Genomic DNA, 18,951 nt, shown 5'->3' on the forward strand with positions numbered 1-18,951 from the left:
TGAGCAATCGGGAGATCAGGTAGGTTTAGGTGGACTGAATGGAGGTGTTCAGCAAAACGATCGCCGAGCCTGCACTTAGTCTCACCGATATATAGTCCACACCTGGAAAGGCACATACATTAGATGAGGCTGGAGGAGGTGCAAGTGAAGCCTGGTCTGGGTCCTAACAACATGCGATTTATGATGCTGGAATGTAGCCTGGAACTCTTTTTTCCTTTGCGAAAATGTTCAAGGATGCCACAGCAGAAGAGTTGCTGCCTTACAGTGCCAAAGACCCAGGTTCAATCCTGACTACGGGTGCGTTTGTACGGAGTTTGGATGTTCTCCCCATGACCGTGTGGGTTTTCCCTGGGTGCTCCTGTTTCCTCCCACACTCCAAAGACGTGCAGGTTTGTAGGTTAATCGGCTTCAGTAAAAATCATAAATTGCCTTGAGTGTGTGGGATAGTGCTGGTCAGCGCAGAGTCGGTGGGCCGAAGGGCCTGTTCCCACACTGTATCTTTAAACTAAATACAAGAATTTATGGCATCTGGCGAGTGGAGCTTGGATTGATATCAGGGATGCTCAGAATGGCAGTACGGTTATTTCAGGAATATGTAGGATTTCAGAGAATGAGGGGGGAAAAAAGCAAACGAAAACCCATGGAGGGATTTAAAAAACAAGGATAAGAATTTTTAAATTGCAGCACTGCGGAGCCAATGTCATTGAGCAAAATGGAAATGAAGGCTGTATGTGAACAAGCTCATCAAGAAAAAGGCAGCCAAATTTGGAATGGCATCGTTTCCAGTAGTTTGAATGTGAAAATTAGCCTGGCATGCTTCACCAGGGCTGTTGAAAGGGTACAGAAGCATGAATGAGAACTGGTTGGCAGACAGGAAGCAAAGAGTAAAAATTAACGGGTCCTTTTCACAATGACGAGTGGGATGCCACAAGGCTCAGTGCGAGGACCCCAGTTATTTACAATATATATTAACGATTTAGACGAGGGAATTAAACGCAACATCTCCATGTTTGCCACCCAGCTTTGTGTCATCCGCAATGTGAGCTGTGATGATATTGAATCGTGGGGCAGGCTCGAAGGATAGAATGGGTAAGTGGGCAGATGCATGGCAGATGCGGTATAATGTAGATAAATGTGAGGTTATCCACTTTGGTGGCAAGAACAAGGAGGCAGATTATTATCTGAATGGTGTCAGATTAGGAAAAGTGGAGGTGCAGCGAGAGCTGGGTGTGCTTGTACTTTCTACATGGTGAAACCAAAATGTATAAAAATGGCCTTTAATAAAATTTGACAATGTGCACATTAAACACATGTGATTTTTTTTGTATTACAAATCTCAAATTGTGGAGTACAGGGGCAAATAAAGAAATGATGGTTCTTTGTCCCAAACATTATGAAGGGCACTGTATGATGAAAGAATGGGTCAACTGGGCTGGTATTCACTGGAATTTAGAAGAATGATAGGGCATCTTATAGAAAGATAAAACCTTCTAAAAGGATTGAACAGGCTGGGTACAGAAAAAATGTTCCCAATGTTGGGGGAGTCCAGAACTAGGGGGTCACAGTTTAAGAATAAGGGGTAGGCCATTTAGGACTGAGATGGGGAAAAACATTCTTCACCCAGAGAGTTGTGAATCTGTGAAATTCTCTGCCACGGAAGGCAGTGGAGGTCAATTCACTGGATGTTTTTAAGAGTGAGTTAGATTTAGCTGTTAGGGCTAAAGGTATCAAGGAATATGGGGTAAAAGCAGGAACGGGGTACTGATTTTAGATGATCAGCCATGATCATATTGAATGGCATGCTGGCTCAAAGGACCGAATGGCCTACTCCTGCACCTATTTTTCCATGTTTCTATGTTAAATTGCTAATTGTCAGTCAGGCCTTGGCAGATGCCAGTACGAGGGATTATCTGAAGAAAGGCACAAAGGACTGGAGTAATTTAGCTGGTCAGACGGTATCTCTGGAGGAGAAGGACGGGTGATGTTTTGGGTCAGGACCCTTCTTCAGACTGAAAGTAGGCGGTTGGGGGGGGGGATGAGAAGGATGATGTGCGAAGAGCTGGAGGCGAGAAAATACCAGAACCAATCAGTGCCAGCCACAACTGACCTCAGGCAGGGTGGTGCCTGGTGAGCTCATCATCACCGGAAGACTGCCAAGACCCCCCCCCCCCCCCCCCCCCCGGACACTTATTATTATTTTTTATTCAAATCGTTTGCTATGTCGCTCTTCAAGGGAGATGCTAAATGCATTTCGTTGTCTCTGTACTGTACACTGACAATGACAATTAAAATTGAATCTGAATCTGAATTGGCTCTGGAAGGTGTGATCTCAAGAGAGAAACAAAGTGGAGAGGTGTGGAACTGGTTAATTGATTCTGGGGGGGGGCAGTGTAGGCACATAAAATTAGAGAATTCAACATTCATATCACCGAGTTGTTAGAAACCTAAACAAAATATGAGGTGCTATTTCTCCAATTTGCATGTGGCCTCACCCTGGCAATGGAGGAGGCCCAGGACAGAAAGGTCAGTATGGGAATGGGTAGGGGAATTAAAATGGTTGGCAACCAGGAGATCCAGCAGGCCTCGGTGCACCAAGCCCAAATGTTCATTGAAATGGTGGCCTGTGGCGGCTCCTAAGGGTCGTGCCATTATACTGCCGAACCCCTCGGCACAGGAGTGGTGCAGTCCGGAGGCGGCCCTCAGCCAGAGGGTTTAAAAGGCAGGGTTTGGGTGCCATCTTCCTCTGGTTTCGTCTTCCCTTCAACCGGGAGGAATACAATAAAGGTGCTTCTCAAACACCGGACTTCGCGCCTCCTTTTGAGACCCACGCACCACAGGCCGAGTTATAAATCATCCAATCGGGTGTGGTTGGATTGAAGTCAAAACAAATCTTTTCACTGTACCTCAGTACATGTGACAATAATAATTCTAACTGTAGAGTTTTTGGCAAAAGATTTGGAACTGGGCAATCAACAATTCATTACTAGTATCCATAGTCAAGATGTGGTACTGAGAGCATGATGATGGAAATAATTGGCAGAATTGAGAGTTTGAGCTACCACATGGGAACAAGAAGGATGTATGGCTCTGTGTGCAATGGAAGTGGTGGAATATTGTTGAACAAGAAGTCCCAAAAATACACCTACTTCTTGGGAAGTAAAGGAGGGGTACTTTGATGCCTGGTCTACTCCGACAGCGAATAGAGAGGATACGTTGCTGTCTCAATGGGGAAGAGATCAAATGTGGTGATGTGGTTGAACTCATGGGTTAGTTACAGAAATATTATGGTGACTCCCAGATCACAAAACCAAAACAATTGGAATTCACTTTGAATTGCATTTAAGTGAATTTATTCTGGGATGGATAGAAGAGAAAATGATTGAAGGGAGAAACAGGAAAGAGAATGGGAAATCAATATATTGGGAGATACACTTTTCCAAAGATCAGCACAAGTGGAGGAGAGTATCCATCCGAGATGGAATTTCAAGAGGATTGGATTGGAGAGATTCCCAAAGACTTTGAATTTGTTTGGTGCAACGGGCCTTTCGACACAATACACTTCTTACATTCTTGCCCATTCACTCAACTGAATGGTCAACTGTCTATTTCCCTCTTCATATCTTGTCTGATCCCGGGTTACGTCAATTGCTCTCCTTTGTTTGCCCAACTCTTTCCCTCCAATTTGATATACACTCACCTTGTGCGAAGGCTCTTATCGAAAGACCATTGAAAACACAAATACAAAAAAATCCACTGGTCCCCCTGATCCGTTCTACCAGTCGCAACCTCAAAAGAACTCAAAAAGATTGATCAAACATGATTTTCCTTTCATAAATCCATACTAACTCCGCTCAATTCTTTCAAAGATACAGCCCTTGCTGAAAATCATTCATCAGATAGGCTAGAAACTTGTTACAAAGTTGTAACCAGAACTATCTTGCCAATTCACTTTTATTTTTGCATCAAGTTAAGTTCTAAATTGAATCCCTCGGGAATGAGCTTTATTTTTCAGGGTAGGCATAGAAAATGTTCTTGGCCACAGCTGTGGCTTCCACAGCTTGGGTGTTAATTCCGCTTGTCTTTCCGCTGACTGTTTAGCACGCAACAAAAGCTTTTCACTGTACACCTGGATATAAACTAAACTCTCTCTCTCTGACACTGAAAGGTCAAGTACCCAACTCCTCGCTGCCCCTACTGTGCAGCACAGTTGTGTTAGTGTTCCCCAATCAACGGGGTAAGTCAGGGTACCCCATAATGAAAGTAAATTTGACACAATTGATTTTCTAAGTTGGAAAAAAACATATGAAAGATACTCACCAAACATGCTAAAACCAGTTGAGTAAAAAGATCTCTCTTATTTTTTTCTTCCATGCAACTTGTCTCAATATCTGAAATGAACACATGGTTAATCCTTGCTCTTAACTCAGAATGTATAAAATTGAAATTCATGAAAAACCGCAAAAAAGTTTGTTTTTCTCTCACCAAGAACACAGAAAACATCAGCCAAGATTGATGACATATCATCCCGCAGATCCTGTACAAAAACAAAAAGTGTAAAAACTCTATTAGACTTGCTGCAAGTTTACCTGTTGAAAATAATTCTTCTGCATGAAAGTTTCATGCGAAGGCAGGTGCTTTGACTCGTCTGGGAACTCCAAAGCCAAATTGTGCCAGGGCCAGAAAATTAATTTTAATAGTAAAATATTTGCGGTTATGTGTGAACTAAATACCACAAAGAGTTACTCAAAATTCCTTGAGATGAAACTAGTTCCTTGATATGAAACTATTCCACGAGTTAAAACTAGGGGCGGCACAGTGGTGCAGCGGTAGAGTTGCTGCCTTGCAGCGCCAGAGACCGGGGTTTGATCCCAACTACTGATGTGTCTTTATGGAGTTTTACGTTCTCCCTGTGACTGTGTGGGTTTACTCCAGGTGCTCCGGTTTCCTCATGCACTCCAAAGACGTACAGCTTTGGAAAATTCGAAATTGGCCCAAGTGTGTAGGGTAGTGCTGGTGTGCGGGGATTGCTGGTCGGTGCGGAATCTATGATCTCAAGAGCCTGTTTTCGTGCTTTATCTCTAAAATCTTGTTATAGCAATGCGTCCATAAACAGGGCAAATAATTCAAATGTTTTTTGAAGACCAATGATGTAGTGTTACCAATTTAAAGAAGCTAGTAATAAATAGATGGAACCAGAACCTAATTAATTATTCCCTTTATTCACGAGCCAAGTTTGACCAAAAAAATATAAGATGGAAGATCACATAATAATTATAGGTTAACTAGGCTGAGGAATGCCCCAAGGTTACTCAATCTAGAATTCATTAGTTAGTAATTCCCAGGTTTCCTCTTCTGTTGCTCTATTTGGAACTCGTATCATGTTGATTCTTTTTCTTGAGCATTTTCTGAGATTAAACTTCAATCTGTCTTTTATTAGATTAAGCTATGTCTCTTTGCTCCATGTCAGTCTAAAATGGAGAAAATTCCATTAACACTTTCTCTGGCACAGATTGATTGCATTTCTAAAGTTCCATTTCATATTTTTTATCGTTGACAGAAATCATGCTTTCAGATATCACTTCATGGTGTTTGCAAAACAAAAATATCTTGATCATGGTATGTTCACTAAATTTCACTCAAAGGCCAAGATCATAGGACGGAGACGAAGAAGAATTTCTTTAGTCAGAGGGTGGTGAATATGTGGAATTCATTGCCACAGAAGGATGGAGGCCAAGTCAATGGATATTTTTAATGATGAAATAGATAGATTCTTGATTAGTATGGGGTTATGAAGAGAAGGCAGGAGATTGGGGTTGCGAGGGTAAGATCGATCAGCCATGATTGAATGGTGGAGAAAGCTTGATGGGCTGAATGGTCTAATTCTGCCCCCATCACATGTAGAGTTGGGCCGTAGGGCCTGTTTCCACACTGTATCACTCTTATGAACAATGACAGGATAATTCGAATCACTCATTTGTGCAGGTTTCCAAGGTTGCGACCCTGTGTTCTCTGAAGTCAACGGAGCAACTGTAACGCCACAAGAATCCCAATAATTTTGCATCATAATGTCTGATACATATTCATTAAGGGCCATGGGCAGGTGATGTTTGAGGTCAGGACTCTTCGTCAGACTGAGCTGAACCCAGATCTTCAGTTTGAATAATGGTCCTGACCCAAAAAAGCATTCCCTCCACAGCAACTGCCTGACGTGCTGATTTCTTCCAGCACTGTGTTTTACTTCAGCCTTTATCGATTTGGTTGTACAGGTGCACAACCTTTTATCCGGAGTTCCAGAAACCGAAAAGCTCCGAAAACCGGCCATTTTTTCCAGATGTCGTCTGCGCACCAAAGCTCGCGTTTGGCGCCAAACTTGACCCAAAACGACCCACAGTCAACCCAGGTCTGTACTACTGTAGCGGCTGCCTCCTCCCTGGAGACCGGGAGACGCTTAAACATCTGTAAATCATTGCTTAAATGTTAGTCAGTTAGTTTGGAGGGCTTTTATGTGAAGGGGGGTGAAGGGGTAAACTTTAATTCTTAGTCCCCTACCTGGTCGGAGAGGCGGGGAGCGGTCAATACCTTACCGGGTCGCTGTGCAGTAAGCTCCGCAGCGCTGGGGCCGGTGGGGCCGCGGGCGGCGCCGGTTGTAGCTCCGACCCCGGCAACTCTACCCCTGGCTGCGAGGCGCTCCAAATCCAGCGCGGCCCGCGGCCGGACGCCCCAGCTCCGCGAATGTCGGGAGTCGGCGGCGTCGCAGCGCTGGGATACCAGCGGGGTGCGGGCAATGCCTTACCGGGTCGCCGTGCGGCAAGCTCCGGAGCGCTGTGGCCGCCGACACACAACATCGCGGAGCGTCGCTGGATTTGGAGCCGCGCAGCCAGGGGTAGAGTTGCCGGGGTCGGAGCTCCAACCGGCGCCGCCCGCAGCCGGACGGAGCCCCCAGCTCCGCGGCTCCAAATCCAGCGACGCTCCGCGAATGTTGGAAGAAGGCGGCCACAGCGCTCCGGAGCTTGCCGCACGGCGACCCGGTAAGGCATTGCCCGCTCCCCGCTGGTATCCCAGCGCTGCGACGCCGCCGACTCCCGACATTCTCGGAGCTGGGACGTCCGGCCGCGGGCCGCGCTGGATTTGGAGCGCCTCGCAGCCAGGGGTAGAGTTGCCGGGGTCGGAGCTACAACCGGCGCCGCCCGCGGCCGGACGGAGCCCCCAGCTCCGCGAGGTTGGGAGTCGCCGACCAGGTAGGTAGGGGACTAAGAATTAAAGTTTCCCCCTTCACCCCTACACCACCACCACCACCACATAAAATCCCTCCAAACTAACTGACTAACATTTATGCAATGATTCTCCCGGTCTCCGGGGAGGAGGCAGCTGCTCCAGACTTTTCAAGCCGCCCGCGCTACCTACCTAATCTACGCTAAAAATCTTCCATTCTGAAATCCGAAAATGTCCGAAATCCGACAAGTGTCTGGTCCCAAGGCTTTCGGATAAAAGGTTGTGCACCTGTAATTGTCTTCATTCCAAAATGCAGGACTTGAAGTTGGATACTGAGGTGTTCACATTTTACCGTGGTTATGTCTTTACACAAATGGTGTATTTTCCAGCATAGTTCTCCACAAGAATGAATAAAATGATTATATAGAATTGGAAAAGATAACAAGCAGATGAATTTAACAATCCATCAGCTTCAGAGAAAAATAAATTTAAAAGGCTGTTACATGCAATGGAATATGGTTTAAAAGATTATTCTTGTCCATAAAAATAACGATGAGAAGTACTTTCATACAAAACTTCTCTTACTCTCATCACAAAAAAAGCGCTTTCCTACAAATAACTCATTTCATTGCCTACAGGATGAAAGAACAAATTTCCCTCCGGGTGCAATAATTATTATGTACGGTGACCTGCACTTTTTGTCATTTTATTCTCAACAGAAGCATGTAGTTGCCAGTGAAGAGAGATGGTAATAATAGACTGTACATTCAAGACCAAAAAAAGCATCAGAAATAAGAAACAGAGCACATAATTATGGCAGGGGAAGCATGGAGGGGTGAGAGTGAGGAAATGGCATGAACACGTCATGCAATAAAGTCACTGAGAGAATGATTCACAATTTATTATCAGCGAGAACTTGAAGTCAAGAAAATTGTGAGCAATTATTCCAAACTCAATTATTTTTCAAGTTTAGCAAAAAGGGTCATCTACAGGACATGTGAATGTGTCAAAACAGTGTGGCCAAACACATGGCTAAGGGATCTACCGGCTATCAGCTCTGTACACATCAGGAAAGCACAGATAAATGTATTTCCAAGTTGTGTCAAAGATCAGATACTAGCACATCGGGACAACAGTTCAGTTGCTGGATTTAACACTGGATTTTGCAGCAGAGTGGTGATGCCCTGATGAAGGGATGAGGATGTACAGTGCAACAAACACTCAGCCTTACATCTGGCCGAGCAGCCATAAAAAAGCTTGTGGAAAAAGATGAGCAAATTCACCCTGGCTCTTGTGACGAAGTTTGACTTAACGGCTAAATATAAAATAGCTAAACTTAATAACAATGATCTCAGGTAAACCTTCCTGCAGAAGATGCAGACTGTCTAATTGTAGTTCGTTGGAAAAGCTTCTTGGAGGAAATAATATATTTTAAATAGGTCTTGCCTTTCGGAAGCAAGACTTGAATAATGTAATTAGCTGTTTTAAATATTTCACTTTAATGTATTAAAAGCCAAATTCTACCAGGCAAATAATACTAATTTACAAATTACAAATGCCTGAACTCTATATTCAAAGCAAAATCAAGTTTTTAAAGATTGAATCACTTACCATCACATCACTCAGAACACTGGCAGCTTGTTCTTGTCTTAGATTTCCTTTTATTACATGCCACGCCAACTCATACACAGCTTGTTGGATATCTGTTTTACAATTAAATTAAATGAATGTTAATAAAGGAATACGAAGAAAGAGCAAGATGATAAATTTGAATCTGCTCCAGATAGAATGGCACCGGAGCGTGGAGACACTTTACAGAGAAGGATCTGAATACCATCCGATACAGTTGCTCTCCTTTTTTACATCTCTTATCTACCTGTAAGTATAGAACTGTACTCTGCACTCTGTATCTTCTTCTTTATTCTGTCGATTGCACGAGATTGAACTGATTGTATCAATGTATGGTCCATCTGATCGGTTTGGATAACATGCAAAACAAAGCTTTTCACTGCACCTCAGTATGTGTGATGATAATAAACAACCTAATTGACTCAAGTTTCAATGACTGAAGATATTCCCTTTGAATGCACACTGGATTGGAGAAGTTTCTGACCAAAATCAAATAGAATGCACTTTCAAGAAAATCTCTTCATGGGGACAGCGATACAATCAATCTTAATTCATCAGAACAGCTTTCTGTTCTTCAGCCCATAAACATTTTGTTACAAATGTGGTTATACGTTCATTTCTCTGGAGTTGACGAGTTAAATTTCCAGAGGCTTTCTCTAATATCCCGTATAAACAAAACAAATCAACCATGGAAACTGCTGACAACTAAAAATGTTTTGGTAGATTCGTATTTTCTCATCTCACATTAAAGTCGATAAAATTACATTGGAGAAGAAAACCATCCATGGAAATTCTACATTTTCTGTTCAATTACCAGAGGCAGCCTGATGGCATCGGAAAACTAACAAAGTATCCAAACTCCAGCTGAAGCTTCAATTTCACATATTGAATTTTCCATCACAGCAAAAGGAATCTAAAGAAATGTTCAAAGCTGAAGAAGCACCAATACAGAAAAGAAAACGGATTCTTCATTCATCTCTATTCATAAACCACAGAAATCTTCAGAAACAAAAGATTGAATGGTTATGAGCTGGGCCAGTGATTTTCTTTTCTGTTTGGTTATTTCTTGTTTGTGGACTGTTCAACAGATTTTGGGTCCATTTGTTCCCATTATTTTGTTTTTCCATGAAAATGTATAGAAAATAAGAGGGGGAAGGACCAGAAAAGTTTTCGAAATTCTTCTTACCCCTTTTGAACATGAACGATATTATTTGTATTATTTGAGTTACTTATTTGTTTGTTTTCCTTTGTGTTTTATTTTCTTTTTTCATTGCTTACAAGTTTATTTGTGTTTGTATTTTTTTTTAACATGTTCAATAAATTAATAAAGTAAGTAAGTAAGTAAATAGAACAAAATTCACAAATGGTGAAATGCTTTTGTGAACAGAAAACCGAGAGGACTTATGATAAAGAGTATGAATAAAGAGGAAGAAGCTGGAACTTTATTGCCTTCCATCACAGTGAGGAATGGGGAATCCACTGTGATGGATGTTTATGTTAACTTTTATTTTACATGGTTGTGTGTCTTGTTGCTTTTCACTTAGTATGGCTGCATGGTAACTCAATTTTCACTGTACCTTATCTGGTATAATGCGACAATAAACTGACCTTGAAACTATTCTTAACATATGCAAAGACAGGGAATTATGTTGATGAAAAGGTTTAGAAACATAGAAACATAGAAATTAGGTGCAGGAGTAGGCCATTCGGCCCTTCGAGCCTGCACCGCCATTCAATATGATCAAGGCTGATCATCCAACTCAGTAAGAGGATGATGTCAATGTGTCAAGTTGAGGTAATTGCCATGTGCACAAGTAGTGAGCTACATGTGCAATTACAATTTTGATTGCAGCAATATTACAAGCACAAATACAGACAACACATGGAAACATTATACATAAATGACAAATTCTGCAAGAGTGGAAAAAAGACTGCAAGATTCATAACCAACCATGTATTTTCTTCAAACTTGGATGTTTGAGTTGAGCAGGTTTCGATGTTGTAATCAGTGCCTATGCTTGTGCAAGTATCTTAGATAAGAGTGTAATTCACATCAAGGAAGCAAAGAAGAATTTATTTCTTGTAATTATTGTGATGCATCACTGCTCTCCTCAAAATGACAAACACCTAATACAGCAGCTGCTTTGATGGATTTGATGCCATCTCATACAATTTTACAAACAGGTGGCGTAGCAGTAGAGCTACGGCCTGATAGCACCAGAGACCCCGGTTCGATCCTGACTACGGGCAGTGTCTGTATAGAGTTTGTACGTTCTCCCTGTGACCTGTGCGGGTTTACTCCGAGATCTTTGGTTTCCTCCCACACTCCAAACATGCACAGGTTTGTAGGTTAATTGGATTGGTAAAATTGTAAACGGTCCCTAGTGCGTGTAGGATAGTGTTAGTGTGCGGGGATCGATGGTCGGCGTGGACACGGTGAGCCAAAGGGCCTGTCTCCGCGCTGTATCGCTAAACTAAAATAAACTCGAAGAAGTATTCAATTGGCCACAAAATTCTTCTTCACCGAGAAACAAAAGAAGGAAAAATCATCCTGATTTTTAGAGTTTAGAGATCCAACATGGAAATAAGGCCTTTGGCTATCGATTACCCAGTCACAGTAGTTCTGTGTTATTCCACTTCCTCATCCACTCCCGACACACCAGGGGCAATTTTAACATAGAAACATAAAAAATAGGTGCAGGAGGAGGCCATTCGGCCCTTCAAGCCACCACCGCCATTCATTGTGATCATGGCTGATCGTCCCCTATTATTAACCTGTGCCTGCCTTCTCCCCATATCCCTCGACTCCACCAGCCCCTAGAGCTCTATCTAACTTTCTCTTAAATCCATCCAGTGACTTGGCCTCCACTGCCCTCTGTGGCAGGGAATTCCATAAATTCACAACTCTCTGGGTGAAAGAGTCTTAAATGACCTACACCTTTATTCTAAGACTGTGGCCTCTGGTTCTGGACTCGCCCAACATTGGGAACATTTTTCTTGCATCTAGCTTGTCCAGTCCTTTTATAATTTTACAAAGACAAATTAATCTGCAAATCTGCACATCTTTCGGATCTTGGAGGAAACCGGAGAACCTGGAAGAAACCCATGCAGACACAGTGAGAACGTGTATACTCCACACAGATAGCAGCCGAGGTCAGGATGGAACCCAGGATGCTGGCGCAATGAGGCAGCGGCTCTACCAGCTGTGCCATTGTGCTGCCCTTTTACATTCAATGAAAACAAGAACTGCACTTCAAACTACTGCAAGGGCAATTAAATGAGTCACCCAACAGAAATACAGAATTGTTTTAAAATCAACATTTTAAAGTTCAGATTCTACATCATGTCTTACATCCAACACAAAAACTTGAACAAAAACGATTGCTGTTACACAATGTGCAGCATATGATAAACATGGGGCTCTAAGTGGTTTTGAAACAAGGTCAAACGCAATTATTAGCCAAGTAATTACATGATTCAGTTCACACTGTACACGGTACAATTGCTCTCTTTACATAAACACAATGAGAAACTCTTACCTTTAAATGTGACATCATTGTAACCTCGATTTTCACTGAGATTGCGGCATAATTGTACACTGCAAAATAAAATGCTTGTCATGAATAGAATGACCCACCATTATTATATAAACACAATTACAATTATTTATAAACCAAGTTGAATTATTGCTGCAGGGCATACTTTTCATTAAAATAATATGGATACTGCTAAATTGCAAAATATTTAACAACTCCAAAAGTATTGAGGCAAGCAAATTGTACCAATAATCCTGTAACTGATTTGATAACCATTTAAAATAACAAGCTTGACCAAATGGTGTTGTCAGAAAACAAGTGTCAATCATTTAGTGATAACGTTACAGACTTTTTTCGGAATGATTTTGATCAGCATGTTTGTCCAAAAGGTTCCCTACCAACTGAAAGGCATCCTTGTATTAGATTTAATACACAGACATGTCACCATATTTAGTGTGTTTCACTCCAGAAAAGAAAATGGAAGCCGTCATTATAAAGTGATGTGTAAAACTGGCCAGAATGGTAGAGATACCGGGTTCAATTGCATGGCATCGTCCTATGGTGGCGCCGTACGATGGCAGCCTCGCCAACGTTCTGTCTCGTCCTTTTCTTCTTTAGATGTTTTTAGTATAGTTAAATGTATGTTTTAATGTATCTTTAGTTTAGTATCATGTGAGGGGGTGGGGGAAACTTTTTTTTTTTAATCTCCATCCTCGACGGAGAAGCAACTTTTCCATATCGTATCTCCGTCCGCACTGTGGCCTAACATCGAAGAGCTGCCGGCCTCTTGCTGGGGATTGACTTCGGGAGCTCCAACCGTGTGAGCCTGCGGACTTTAACATTGTGGAGCTTGCAATCCCTTGGTTAGGGACAGACTTGGGGAGCTCCAAGCCGCAGGGGCTTCGCCCGCCCCGATCGCGGGATCTTCGATCGCCCCGACGCGGGTGGGAAGAAGATAATACGTTATTGCCTTCCATCACAGTGCGTTGTGGTGGATGTTTATGTTAATTTTTATGTGGTTGTGTGTCTTGTTGTTTTTTTGGTACGACTGTATGGCAAATCAAATTCTTTGTATGTTTTTACATATTTGGCTGATATATTAATTACAATACAATACATGCAGGCTTCTGCATTACATGGACTTGCGTTCCAAGGAAACTGACCACATTACCATTTTCTGTAACAAGAAGCCACATCATCTACCCATTTGTCAAGGAATGACTTTGAAGGGTCTCGACCCGAAACGTCACCAATTCCTTCGCTCTATAGATGCTGCCGCACCCGCTGAGTTTCTTCAGCATTTTTGTCTACCTTCTGCAGTTCTTTCTTAAACATGTTAATTGATTTACTACTTTTCAAACATGTATTTTCATGTTCATCAGACTTCAGAGCAGACCGATACCATTCAGCCCATCGAATCTGCTCCGCCATTCGATCATAGCCGATCCATTATTCACTCTCAACTACATTCTCCTGCCTACTCCCTGTAACCTTTGATGCCCTTACTTGTTTTCTTCAGTATCTCAAATATCTGGATAATGCTTTGCGGATTCTGCAGAGGTGAATTTCTGTAACCTGAACGGCCACAATATGGAGCGGAGTGCCTGCAATTAAGCTGCAGAAATGAGATCAAATCTGAGGGAAGTAATGTGATCGACGAGGCTGCTACAAATATATTCTAGGATTCGTTTTAATTAAAAAGAGTATATAAAGTCAAGAAGATAATGAAATATTATCAACGATGGAGAATACAGTCTCATCAATAGGCAACATAGCTTAGTAAAAAAACCACCCAAGCAAGCCAATCCAGAAATCCTGCTGGTGACACATGCTGACATGTTATTGTACGCAAAAAAAATTGTACAGGAATTCCAAACATCAGCAACCGGAAGAAAGAAACCTTGAAAGGCTATTACTGTCTGAAGACCAAGCGCTAAAAAAATGTTACTGCTGTTGTATTCAATGTTGCCTATTAAAATTCAATGTTGCCTATTGAATTTTTTTTTTAAACTTGCCAAGAGGTTAAACAAGCCGACGCAAAAGCAGATCAAAGGTTTCATTGAAATCATCCAGCTCAGTGTTTTCATTTAACAAAGAAACACGGTGAGAAGAAACTAAAATAAATTAATTGAAAAATAGGTGTCGTTGAGAGACCATGCATCAATCAAATGCAATTTTATCCATTTCAACTTTTAGGGGAATTACATGGGAATAACATGTTGAACTCTTTATTCCTTCATGGGGTGTGGATCTACAGCAATACTGACATTTATTTACCATTGATAATTGCCCTCAACAGAAACAGTAATGGATCGACTAGGTTGAAAAATACAACTGTTCAGAAGGACTAGGGTAGGGTGTTCTTGTACAGGTAGCTCTGCAATAACAAAATTGTGCTCATAAGAAAATTTATATTATAGAATATCGCAATATAATAATAAATGTATTAATAGGCAAAAGGGGGGGCGATAGGGGCTTGAAAGTTTCAGACTGGCAATAAAAGTTAATTTTCCTTTAAGATTTTCAAATATATATTATTAATAAATACGTTTATTTTTGATACGGCACGCTAAAAATACTAAAAGCTGCCTGTTACATTGTTTAATACAGTAATATTGCACAAGCATCAATTGAATAATTATGGTTTGTCAATTTTACAGGGTGAAAGTAACAGCTGTGTTCCAAGGAGACAATGGTGTCTGATCGCTGCAAGGTTACTTGGAAACAGTTTTATGTTCCAGACAGCTTTTTTTCTGCTTGCCAATTTAAAAAGTAACATTGAAGTTGCCGCCTAATACCCAATCAAAATCACGTTGGTAACCAATTCAGCCTGTATAACAGAAATAATATTACCTAATGCACTGACCATCTTGTATTAATTTCTCGTTATGTAAATATTTGTTAAAGCGGAACTAGTTGTACATGAATCACTTCAGGTTAATGTGCTCGTACTACAAGCAATTATGAAGGAATTTGGTATGGTAGCTTTCGTTGAAAGAGGATTTGAGTGCAAGGATAAAGATGTCATAGATCATGGACAAAGACCCACTGAAAGAGCATATCTGGCACAGTGCACATACAACTGGTCTCCCTCCTGAAGGAAAATTGTACTTTAATAAAGGGGATTACAGTGAAGGATTACCAGATTCATTCCTGAGATTTACAGGGCAGAGGTTCCAAGAGGTGAGATTAGGTAGACTGGACCTATGCACACTCCAGTTTAAAATAACAAAGGGCGATCTCATTGAAACACACAAAATACTTATGAAGGCTTTACAGCTAGAAGCTGGCATGGTATTTACCCTGGCTGAGTGCCATAAAGCAGGCATCATCGTCCCAAAATACGAGGATTATGGAACTTCTTCACTACAGGGTGGTGAATCGTTGGAATTGTCTATATAAGAGGACCGTGAAGATTCATTTGCTGAGTGTATTCAGGATTTTTGGATATTGAGGGAAGAAATGGGACGTGGGGCACATATAGGGAAGTAACGATGATATAAAAGATTAGACATGATCTGATTGAACATCAAGAGGCAGATGGTCCTTCTCTTGTAACTATTTCTTACATACGCGAGTTCTTATGGAGATACACAAACCAAGTTTACGGATGGTAGATTACCATCCCCGAAGGACATTGGTAAACCAATAGAGTTTATACAGTAACCCTGCAGTCTTGCTACAGAAACAGATTCTTATTTAAAAATCTGGTATTTTTATAAGGTCATAAGCGATAGGAGTAGAATTAGGCCATCAAGTCTACTCCACCATTCAATCATGGCTGATCAATCTCTCCTTCCTAACCCCTTTCTCCTGTCTTCTCCCCATAACCTCTGAACCTGTACTAATCAAGAATCTATCTATCTCTGCCTTAAAAATATCCACTGACTTGGTCTCTACAGCCTTCTGCGACAAGGAATTCCACAGATTCACCACCCTCTGACTAAAGAAATTTCTCCTCATCTCATTCCTAAAAGAACGTCCTTTAATTTTGTAGCGATGACCTTTAATCCCAGACTCTCCCACAAGTGGAAACATCCTCCCAACATCCACTCTATCCAAGCCTTTCACTATTCTGTATGTTTCAATGAGGTCCCCCCTCATTCTTCTAAACTCCAGCGATTACAGGCCCAGTACCGACAAATGCACATCATAGGTTAACCTCCTCATTCATGGGATCATTCTTGTAAACCTGGTTTATTTGAAGTTTAGATTTCAGAGCTGAATGGGAGAATGTGAACTCACATCTTCATATAAACAACCTGAAAGTCTTGTGTAGGAAGGAACTGCAGATGCTGGTTCAAAGCAAAGATAGACACTAAAACTGGAGTAACTCAGCGGGTCAGGCAGCATTGCTGGAGAAAAGGAATAGGTGACATTTCAGGCAGATACCCTTCTTCAGACTCTCAACCCAAAACGTAATCTATTCTTCCCTCCCCCCTAAATGGTGCTTTACCAGCTGAGTTACTCTAGCCTTTTGTGTCTATCATCACCGGAAAGTCATGTCATTCGACTTGGCTATGTAACCACCACAAACGACAAACAGGGCTTATCACTGGAGTGGAACTGACATACAGGACAAATGAGTCACCAATCTTTAAACTTTGCCCATCTCACCTTATAGTTATGCCCTCTAGTATTTAATATTTCCATCCTGGGAAACAGATTCCGACTGTCTATCCTATCTATGCCTCTCATAATTTTATATACTTCAACAGATCTCATGCATCCTCCAGCATGCCAGAGAAAACAATCAAAGTCTATCCCAAACAATCAAAGTCTATCCCAAATCTCCCTGCAGGTAATACACCCTAATCCAGGTATCATTTTGAAAACCTCCTCCGTACCCTTTCCAAAGCCTCCACATCTTTCCTGTAATGGGGTGATCAAAACTGCACACAAAATTCTAAATATGACCTAACCATAGAATCCTATAAAGCTGCATCATGCCTTCCTGATTCCTATACTCAATACCCCAACCTATGAAAGGAAGCATATGATATGCCAGTTTTACCTTTGTATCAACTTGTGTTGCCACTTTCTAGAAGTTATGAACCAGTTTAGTTTAGAGATAGCATGGAAACAGGCCCTTCGGTCCACTAGGTCCAGGCCAACCAGCAATCCCCCGCATATTAACACAATCCTACACACACCAAGGACAATTTTTACATTTACCAAGCCAAATTACCTACATACCTGCACGTCTTTGGAGTGTGGGAGGAAACCAAGGATCTCTGAGAAAACCCACACGGGGAGAACGTACAAACTCCATGCAGACAAGCACTTGTAGTTGGGATTTGACCCGGGGCTCTGGTGCTGCAAGAACTGCAAGGCAGCAACTCTACCGCTGCACTGCCCGACTTGGATCTCAAGATCCCTCCGTACATCAATGCTATTAGGGTCTGCCATTAATTGTATATTTTCCCCTTAAATTTTATCCCCCAAAGTGTAACACCTCTCAGGATCCCTCAATGCTATTAGGGTTTATTTCAAAAGAACTGGAAGATAAAAGTCATAATTCTTGATGCAGCTGTACAAGGTGTTGTTCAGATCATGCTTTGTAAATGAATGAATAAGTTTATTGGCCAAGAATTCACATACAAGGAATTTGCCTTGGTTCTCCGCTCGCAAGTGACAACGTGACATAATGACAGTTAGGAATGACACATAAAACATTAAACATTAATAATAAAACATTAATTAAACATGTGAATTACATAAAATACCAGACCAAAAGGAGGGTACAGATTTTTGGTTATTGAGTAGAGCTACTAATCGTGGAAAAAAGCTGTTTTTCTGTCTGGCTGTGTCAGCTTTGACGGTCCAAGTCGCCTTCCAGAAGGAAGTGATTCAAAGAGTTTGTGGCCAGGGTGAGAGAGGTCAGAGATGATCTTACCCGCTCGCTTCCTGGCCCTTGCAGTGTACAGTTTGTCAATGGAGGAAGGTTGCAGCCAACTAAATGTGTAGTTTAATTTAGAGATACAGCATGGAAACAGGCTCTTCAGCCCACCGAGGCCAAACTGAACATCAATCACCCATTCACACTAGTTCTATGTTATCCTACTTTGGAAGTGAGCCACTTTTGTAGCTAGCCCACTCTGACCATTGTGTATAGTTTGGGTCTCAACAAAGTTTGGGGAAGGCTGATTTGATTGATTCCCAGGACGTAGAAATTGCCTTGTGTGAGCCAAGGGTTGCAGTGTACAAACTGGAACAAGGAACTGGAAACATGATCCCCTTAACAACAATGCAGCTGGCTGAACAATGTGCCCTTCTCTTGCTCTTACTTCATGAGTTATAGACCTCTTTTAACAAGGCACATTACAGCCTCTGCACTCAACGTGTAGTTAAACAATGAGATGTTGACAATGTTATTACCAAATAAACATGCTTGAAAACCATATTTAGTTTCATCTCATGCCATTGTCAACCTCTGTTGCTTTACTTAATTAACATTTCGAGAATGTAACCAAACCAGCCTTCCAGTGATTCTCAAAAAACAGTGCTGGAGGAACTCAGGCAGCAGATAGACACAAAATGCTGGAGAAACTCTGCGGACGAGGCAGAAGTCTGT

The 18,951-nt window shown here is 41.8% G+C and overlaps 1 protein-coding gene across 6 annotated transcripts in view; it reads right to left on the reverse strand.

Annotated features, from left to right (window-relative positions):
- thoc2 (THO complex 2) overlaps positions 1 to 18,951 on the reverse strand; it is a 105,507-nt gene that overhangs the window by 77,179 nt on the left and 9,377 nt on the right. For all 6 annotated transcript variants that reach the window (XR_008724310.1, XR_008724309.1, XM_055643553.1 and 3 more), the window contains exons 2-5: positions 12,381 to 12,439; positions 8,824 to 8,915; positions 4,483 to 4,534; positions 4,318 to 4,388 (exon numbers count right to left, since the gene is read on the reverse strand). Coding sequence is in view for 4 of the 6 variants with exons in the window: in XM_055643553.1 (XP_055499528.1) it covers positions 4,318 to 4,388; positions 4,483 to 4,534; positions 8,824 to 8,915; positions 12,381 to 12,439 (274 nt within the window). In the remaining 2 variants the exon portion in view is untranslated. The remainder of the gene's footprint in view (positions 1 to 4,317; positions 4,389 to 4,482; positions 4,535 to 8,823; positions 8,916 to 12,380; positions 12,440 to 18,951) is intronic.

The sequence above is a fragment of the Leucoraja erinacea genome, chromosome 12 (genome assembly GCF_028641065.1).
Source record: "Leucoraja erinacea ecotype New England chromosome 12, Leri_hhj_1, whole genome shotgun sequence".
NCBI classification, from domain to species: domain Eukaryota; kingdom Metazoa; phylum Chordata; class Chondrichthyes; order Rajiformes; family Rajidae; genus Leucoraja; species Leucoraja erinaceus.